The sequence below is a fragment of the Marmota marmota genome, unplaced genomic scaffold, assembly GCF_001458135.2.
Source record: "Marmota marmota marmota unplaced genomic scaffold, marMar, whole genome shotgun sequence".
Classification (NCBI taxonomy): Eukaryota; Metazoa; Chordata; class Mammalia; order Rodentia; family Sciuridae; genus Marmota; species Marmota marmota.
The window spans coordinates 5850876-5859797 of NW_026000205.1; the positions used below are offsets into that span (position 1 = coordinate 5850876).

Genomic DNA, 8922 nt, shown 5'->3' on the forward strand with positions numbered 1-8922 from the left:
AGAACATAATCTTAGTTCACTGTTGCCCAAAGCATGTCTCCAAATTGGCCTAACACCCCAATTAGTCCTCACCCGCCACTTGCACTTGTCTCCCTCGCTTCCTCCTCTCAGGCATTCCCATCCTGTCCTAGCGTCCATATAGAGGGTATCCTGGGGCCTCCTCAGAAAAAAGCAGGACTGAAGTGAGGACACTGAAGAAAGCAGTGGCAGCCAGCCATCAGGATGGAAGGGGGCAGTCCCTGCTGGTCCCCAGAGAGCGAGGCTAAAGTTTAGAAGGGAGACAAGAGACCTGGGGCAGGCTCTGGTGCTACCGCTCCCTGACTCCCCTCGCTGGCCATTGTCCCAGTGTTAAGTGATCCTCAGGGGCCCTTCAGAGCTGTGACATTTCTGCCTCCTGACAGAAACGCTTCTAAATCCTTCACTCCATTCCTCTTATCTGTGTACAAACCCTCCCAACCGCAGCTGCAGACTAAGCTCCTCCCTGACAAAACCTGTGGATCCTGTCCCACCCAAGGGGTCTGCTGGGTGACATGGGGGGGTTGAGAGAAGGGAAAGTAGGGCAGTGATCAGAAGAGGAGGAAATGAGGGAGTGGCAGGGTAAAGAAAAAAATGAGCCCATAAGTGAGGTATAGGTTGGATTCCCCTAGGATCTATTTATTTGTTTGATTTAAAATTTTTTTTAGTTGGACATAATACCTTTATTTTTGTGTGGTGCTGAGAATTGAACCCTGTGCCTCACATGCAATGCAGGCCCTTTGCTCTACCACTGAGCCACAACTATACCCCTCCCCTAGGATCTTGAGGTTGGCATGTGGAGGAAGGCCTGACTGGGCATCATCAGCTGCCACATCCAGGGCCATGCAACCCGGCTGGTAGATGGTGGTGAGGGCAATTCCCCAGCTAGTTGGGGGTGCCCACAACAGTGAAAGCAGGGCCACTTTGCCTCCCATTTCTTCTACTAGCTCCTTGGTGATCTTGGTCCAGAGGCCCAGTTGCCACCAAGATTTTTTTTTTTCCTTTTTTGCAGTACTGGGGATTGAACCCAAGACCTTGCACATGCTAGGCAACCACTCAATCACCGAGCCACATTCCCAGCCCCGCTGCTGAGATTTTGTACCGAGCTGGCCTATCTGCTAATCAGCGACCATTGAGGGAGTTGGCAAGGGTGTGCCGCACCCTGTGCACCGGCATGGCACTCAGGCTGATGCTGCAGACCTCAGTGGCCACCAGCCAGATGTGCTGCTGCAGGAAAGCTTCCTCTAGGATGGGCTGCAAGATGTTGGGCATGGGCACCAGAAATGCTGCCTGTGGCTCCTCAGTCCCTTCACCATCATCTTTTCCAGCCATGGGAAGTTGCCCTTGCCCAATCCAACCGTGGAGAATAGGGAGACCTTGGGTTCCTTCATGCTGTCCACTTCTGCAAACAAGCACCCTCCCTCAGTGCCTGCTAGAGCTCTGTCATACCGACAGCTGCCTGGGCACAGCACCTGCCTTGAGCACAGCATGTGACTTTAAAATGGCAGCCCCGGGGTCAGGCTGCCTCAGTTCAGATCCCAGCCTCACTGCCTCTGTGGGTTTGGGCAAGTTACCAAACCTCTGGGCTTCTCTCCCTGTCTATAAAGCAAGGTGTGTGGTAATTGTTGCATTGCCAGATCTAAACTGAAAACAGCATCTGCACTATTCTGACTTTGCAAACGTAGGAGCTAGTATACCTACCCGTTTTTCTTTAACCATTAAGTCCCAAATTCAATTCTACATAGGACAGTAGACATTTACATTATTTTTCTCTGTCATCAGTGACTGACAAGAGCCACGTCTCAGGAAATGGCAGCTGTAAGCAGGATTTCACAGTGGGGCTTGGTTCAGTCACACAGTGTGGCCTTGGGCAACCCCTCTTCCCACTCTGAGCCTCAGCTGGAAGATGAAGGGGAAGGGGTAGACAATCCCTTAAGGATCCAAGTCTCCAGAGCCTGCAACTGACCCCCTAGCTATTGCCCACAGCCATCCCAAATGTGGCTGAGCAGTCTTTTGGAGAAGGTGCTGGGGTAGTGGCTGTGGGAGGTAATGGAGTCCTTAGCTACCTCAAAACAGGGGAGGTAGAAGTGTTCACCCTGTTGTAGGATCTTCTTTTTTTAAAATTGCTTTTATTTTTTAAATACATGACACTGGAATGTATCATAATTCTTATTACACATATATACCACAATTTTTCATATCTCTGTGTATAAAGTATGTTTACACCAATTCATGTCTTCATACATGTACTTTGGATAATGATGTCCATCACATTCCACCAGCATTGCTAACCCCCTGCCCTCTCCCTTCCCCTCCCACCCCTCTGCCCTATCTAGAGTTTGTCTATTCCTCCCATGTTCCCTCTCCCTACCCAACTATGAGTCAGCCACCTTATATCAGAGAAAACATTCGCCATTTGTTTTCTTGGGATTGGCTAACTTCACTTAGCATTATCTTCTCCAACTATATCCATCTACCTGCAATGCCATGATTTTATTCTCTTTTATTGCTGAGTAATATTCCATTGTGTATATATGCTACATTTTTTAATCCATTCATCTACTGAAGGGCATCTAGGTTGGTTCCACAGTTTAGCTATTGTGAATTGTGCTGCTATAAACATTGATGTGGCTGTGTCCCTGTAGTAGCTGTTTTTAAGTCCTTTGGGTATAGACTGAGAAGAGGGATAGCTGGGTCAAATGGTGGTTCCATTCCAAGTTTTCCAGGGAATCTCCATACTGCTTTCCTTATTGGCTGCACCAATTTGCAGTCCCACCAGCAATGTATGAGTGTGCCTTTTTCCCTACATCCTCGCCAACACTTATTGTTGTCTTCATAATAGCTGCCATTCTGACTGGAGTGAGATGGTATCTTAGAGTAGTTTTGATTTGCATTTCTCTAATTGCTAGAGATAATGAACATTTTTTCATATATTTGTTGATTGATTGAATATCCTCTTCTGAAAAGTGTCTGTTCATGTCCTTAGCCCATTTATTGATTGGGTTATTTGGTTTGTTTGTTTGTTTTTTTTTTTTTTTGGTGTTTAGCTTTTTGAGTTCTTTATATACCCTAGAGATTAGTGCTCTATCTGATGTGTGAGGGGTAAAAATTTGCTCCCAAGATGTAGGCTCTCTATTCACCTCACAGATTGTTTCTTTTGCTGAAAAGAAACTTTTTAGTTTGAGTCCATCCCATTTATTGATTATTGGTTTTAATTCTTGTGCTAATAGGAGTCTTATTAAGGAAGTTGGGGCCTAATCCAACATGATGAAGATTAGGGCCTACTTTTTCTTCTGTTAGATGGAGAGTCTCTGGTTTAATTCTGAAAACATAGCATCTGCACTTTGAGTTTTGTGCATGGTGAGAGGTAGGGGTTTAATTTCATTTTGTTGTATATGGATTTCCAGTTTTCCCAGCACCATTTGTTGAAGAGGCTACCTTTTCTCCGATGTATGTTTTTGGCACCTTTGTCTAATATAACTGTAATTATGTGGGTTTGTCTCTGTGTCCTCTATTCTGTACCATTGGTCTACCAGCCTGTTTTGGTGCCAATACCATGCTGTTTTTGTTACTATTGCTCTGTGGTATAGTTTAAGGTCTGGTATAGTGATTCCACCTGCTTCACTCTTCCTACTAAGGATGGCTTTAGCTATTCTGGGTCTCTTATTTTTCCAGATGAATTTCATGATTGCTTTTTCTATTTCTATGAGGAATGCCATTTGGATTTTGATTGGAATTGCACTAAATCTATATAGTGCTTTTGGTAGTATGGTCATTTTGATAATATTAATTCTGCCTATCCAAGAGCAAGGTAGATTCTTCCATCTTCCAAGGTCTTCTTTGACTTCTTTAGGGTTCTGTAGTTTTCATTGTTTAGATCTTCCACCTCTTTCATTGATTCCCGAGTATTTTTTTTTTTGAGGCTATTGTAAATGGGTAGTTTTCCTCATTTCCCTCTCAGAGGATTTGTCACTGATATACAAAAACGCCTTTGATTTATGGGTGTTGATTTTATAACCTGCTATTTTGCTGAATTCATTTACTAATTCTAAAAGTTTTCTGGTGGAGCTTTTTGGGTCTTCTAGGCATAGAATCATATCATCACCTGCTGCAGGATCTTGCTAGCTAGTCACACATGTAGTGAGATGCTCTGAGGTGCATCTAGCACCACCCACCGTCTTGTCAGCCTTCCAGGAGGGTGTGACTGTACCCAGCAGGCCCTCGATGATGGCTTTGGGGTACTTGGGGAGCAGGTACAGTGCCGCTCCACAGTCCTTTCCACCATACCCCATGCATGCTGAGCAGGGGTCTTGGTTTCCCAGCCCCTAGGTGGTGTTGGAAAGGTCAGCTCGCCAGAGTCATCTCAGCCAGTGTCGAGCCTGACTCTCCAGCAAATGAAGTGTGACTGCGACTTGGCAGCGACTGCTGGCAGGCTCCCATCTTGAAGGCCTTCAGAGCCCTGACCTCCTCTGGCAACAGCATTAATATCTTGAACTGGCTGAGGCTTGGCTCAGCTTTGCCAGGGTTTTCAGACCCCTGGTTCTTGGTCTTCAGCTCTTGACCTTCAGTAGGACAGATAAGGTAGTATCTTCTGGGTTGCCCTCTCTCCAGAGGCCTCTGCATGCCTATTACTGACAATTCTGCTCCTCTGCATCTGGTTTTAGCCCTGACAGAAGTTTTGAAATTCAGTTGTACCTTATCACTCCAGCTTGGTGAAACTTCCCCTCCATTTTATTTATGATAGAGCCCACTTGTTCCTTATCCCACTGACCCAAAACCCAACAGGTCCCCCCGGCAGCTGTCCTTGAAACCACCTGCAAGGGGCGGGACATCAGAGTCGTGTAAATGAGTTCGCTCTTCAAGCTTGTTTTAAACTAGCCAACCCACAACAGCCGTGAGCCTCAGCCCGGGCCCAGTCCACAGGTCCTCTGTCTTCCCCATGCTCCCCACCTGCTGGCTGGCTGCCTTCTCCAGACTTCTCATTAGCTTCTCTGTAATAAATTTCTGTGCATTTTGGTTTGCCTCCTCATTGTGTCTCACCTGACACACACTTGAACTGACTTTGCCCTCTTAGAGGGTGGCTATCCTGACATAGTCCACTCTCAAGGAAACCTCAAGACCAAACTAAAAAGAAAGCATAAAAGTAGAATCACAACCATATCCAAAGCATTTGGGGCTTTAGCAGTAATAGTACTGGAGAGTAACAATATGCCGGGTTAAGTGCTTTTTTTAACATTTCTCCGTCACTGCCAGATACTCCTGGCTCATAATAGCCTAGGAAAGAAGATTCTCTGCTATCCGTGTTTGGCAGCAAAAGGATGAATAACTTGCCCAAGACTGCCAGCTAGGGAGTGGGGTGATGGGAATGGATCTGAGGGCTTCTGATCCTAGAATTCAAACTTAAATGTTTTTTTTTTTTTTTTGTATTTACAATGCACCAGGCACTGTGATTGACAATATAAGTCAGTGATGAGCTAGGACCTTCATCATGGCTCATAGTCGTTCACATTTACTCTGTGCTGGTCCCTGTTCTAACCACGTGAATCATTTCAGTAAATCCCTATTTCACGAAGAGGAAAAGGCCCAGGAGGGTGAAAAACGCCTGCTAAATGTCTTTCAGCCTCCTCCACAGCCAGGACATAAACCAGCTCTTTCAGGGTCCTTTTGCCATATCACTCCCACACCCCTGATCATGGACACCCTCTACATGCCAAGACCTTTGGGTGCTGCAGACCCGAAGAGCGTCCCAGCGAATCTGGTGCATTAGTGGAAACGTGGCCCGCCCTCACAGCCTGGCCTCTGAGTACCTGCATCTGCTCAGGTACCGCAGCGAATGGCTAGGCAAGCCCTGTCCTGCATCTGGGCCTTAGTGTCCTCACTGGGATGGTGGATGGGGACAGCCAGTGCAGACATACTGGGATTGCTTGACTGCATCTAGTCCCTGCCATGTCAGGGACTTGCTGGGTGACACTGGGCAGGTCCCATCCCCACTGCAACCTTTGTCCCCTTTCTGTGAGGATTAGGACAGAATGCAGGTGTCAGTTCTCACTTGTAAATGCACAGCCAACTCCTCAGAGCCCACTCAGTTTTGCTTTGGTGAGGGTTAGGTAGGGGCCATCTGGGAAAGGGCCTTGAACATTGGGCTGGGCAGTTTGATGATCTGTGATTTGCCACAAAAGATCTGAGCAGGGGAGGAAGATCCTTCTGTGGCCTTATCTGGAATGAGATGAACCTGGGTGGAGAGGGGAAAGCCTAAGCTAGAATGGACTGTGGATATCTGGATGGGGATGGGGGAGAGAGAAGTGAAAGGCACAGATATGGGAACAAGTTGGCTGAGGGGACTGCAGGGGGGACAGAGAGAAAAGTAACTCACTGTGTCCCATTTTTTGTGTGCGCGTGTGCCCCCTCTCCACCCCTGCTTTTTACTGATGTTGGCCTCAAACTTGAGATTCTCCTGCCTTGGCCTCCTGAGTTGCTGGGATTACAGGCATGCACCACCATGCCTAGCCTACTCTGTTCCTCTTAACCTTGGAACCAGTGTTGAGGGCATGCAGTGTTCATTCCTGACCTTTCCAACCAAATCCCAGATGGAGCCAGGATGCCACGCATTTGGGATAATGTCTGAGGGTCCACAGGGCCTGAAGATGTGGACTGGTCTGGAACACAGATCCGGGAGCATCTCAAGGTCTGGGATTTCCCTACCATGATCCCCCCCACACCCCTCCTTTTCTGTATACAGAAAAGCCCATGTGAACCCCAAGTGGTTCTGGCAGAGGCCTCCCAGGAAGAGGAGAGTTCTATTGCAAAGCAGTAGGAATTGCCACCCCCAAAATCCCCCAGGAAGAAACTGGACCCTCAATCTAGAACTCTTTCCTAGAGTTTAGGGGTAATCTGAGACTAGAATTATCGCCAGGTCCTGAAACTCTGCCAGCACCTAGGGATGAGATCACCACCTTGCACCACAGTACTGCCTCTGCCATCTGCCTTGCACACAATCTCCGGAACCTTCTTGAGAGCTTCAAGAATCTTGAGGGTTTTCCCCCAGTGTGACCTCCAAGGCTGGTCCTGGCCCAGCCTTCCTCCTCAGCCTCACGTGAAGGGCAGAGCCTGGGAGAGGACTCGGCTCCCCAGGAACTGCTTCCCCAACATGGCAGGGGCTGCCGCCTTCCCTCCACCCCAGCCAGGCATCCCTGGGACTCTCCAAAGGGAGTCTAGTCCCCATTTCTGTTCCACAGCCTACTGTAGAGGAGAGGTAAGTCCCCATAAGAGTCCTCCCAGTTGCAGACACACCAGACACACTGCCACACGCTTTTACACTCAAGAGATAGGACTGCTATCTTTCTGCAAGAGGCTCAGGTCTGGGCATGGAGTTGGGCCCTTGCCTCTGCTTGCTTTTTGGGTGCTCATGGAGACCATCCTCTGGCCCTCTCACTTTGGTCTTGCCCAAGCCCCATTCTGAGGAGAACCCCAAGGCCACCTGGCCTCCCTCTCCCTGCCACCCCTGCCCAGGTCATCCCTAGGCAGCAAGGCAGGCCTAGGATGCCTGCTGTCCCCAACCTCTGTTTGACCTGTTGCTAGGCACCATTGTGCCAGTCCCAGGCACCTATTGGCTGCCTCTCCAGAGGTGGATTTTGAGATACTGGGGTTGTCAGAAAGGGACATGGGATTGAACTAAGTCCATGCCAGGGGCTGGGATGTACCTCAGTGATAGGCATGTGCTCAGAGTGTGCAAGCAGAGTTCAATCCCCAGCACTAAATAACTAAGTACCTTAGCAGGACTCAGCCACTTCTCAGCCACCCACAGCCATTGACAGTTGGCTTCTGTCCTGGAACCAGGCAGTGCAGTCCCACCACACAAATCCCCCTTGGCCACGTGGGGGCCAGGGAGACAGACACCACACCAAGGCACCTTGGGCCCACCACCAGAACCTTGACCTCCCCCCCGCCTCCAGGGTCAATTCCTGTGCCAGGGGTTCAGTATTTCCCTCTTAGACTGGGGCCAGCCTCCCTGCCTCCCTCCTGCCGGTCCACCACACCCGCCCCCACCTAGACAGCAAGTGCTAGTCCCCCAGCGCCTCCCGCCCCAGCCCTCAGCAACTGCAGGTCTCATTTTCACCACATTGGCCTTGTTTGGTTGGTTGGCTGGTTTTGTTAAGACTTGGTCTGGGGGTGAGGCAGGGGTGGGGCTGCACTTTTATTTTTCTTCAGCCACATCACGCTTCTTCCAACTGTCAAGAATGTACTTGAGAAGGAGGCCGAGCTTCCTGCGGGCTGAGAGTGGGGCGTCCTCGCCATTTCCCTCCCCAGATCCCCGCTTTTCCACTCCACTGTCACCAGCTGCCTCCAAGCTGACCTCGGACGGGGGCTGGTCTTCCTCCAGGGCCTTGATGCGGACCCGCTGGGCATCCTCGGCCATCTCATTGAGGCAGCCCTGGAGCATGGTGTAGACGGTTCCAAAGCTGATGCCACCAGCCACCAGTGTCCCGAACACAGGGATGCCCTTCTCAAAGGCCCGGGCCACCCGCATGGCGCCATCTGACGTCTGAGAGTAGAGCCGCAGGACCGTCTCGGGTGAGACCTCGTTGGCCAGTGGGGAGCGGATGACGGAGCGCAGGTCCCCCGCCTGCTTACCCACCTGCTCGGCCAGCTTGGCCAGCGAGTCGTCGTCCAGGCCGAAGCTGCGGTGGTAGCCGCGCAGCGAGCGGATGAGCAGCGCGTCATCGTAGGCAGCGGCCAGTCCGGGGACCGGCAGGGCCTGGATGACCCCCGACACCAGGGCAGTCTTGAGCACTTGCTCCTGGAGCATGTCCTTCTTTTTCTGCAGAGCCTCCAGGGAGATATCGGGCAGTGACAGCAGGCCAGCGTGGCGCCGGTGGGCGGGCAGCTCGTGCTCCCAGGTGGACATGA

The 8922-nt window shown here is 50.1% G+C and overlaps 1 protein-coding gene across 1 annotated transcript in view; it reads right to left on the reverse strand.

Moving 5' to 3' along the window:
• Positions 1 to 7973: 7973 nt before the first annotated feature.
• The window catches only part of Irgc (immunity related GTPase cinema), a 3293-nt gene continuing 2344 nt past the window's right edge, over positions 7974 to 8922 (reverse strand). The window contains exon 2 of the mRNA XM_015497110.2: positions 7974 to 8922. This exon is cut by the window's right edge and continues 774 nt beyond it. Within this exon, the coding sequence (XP_015352596.1) occupies positions 8210 to 8922 (713 nt within the window). The 3' untranslated portion in view covers positions 7974 to 8209.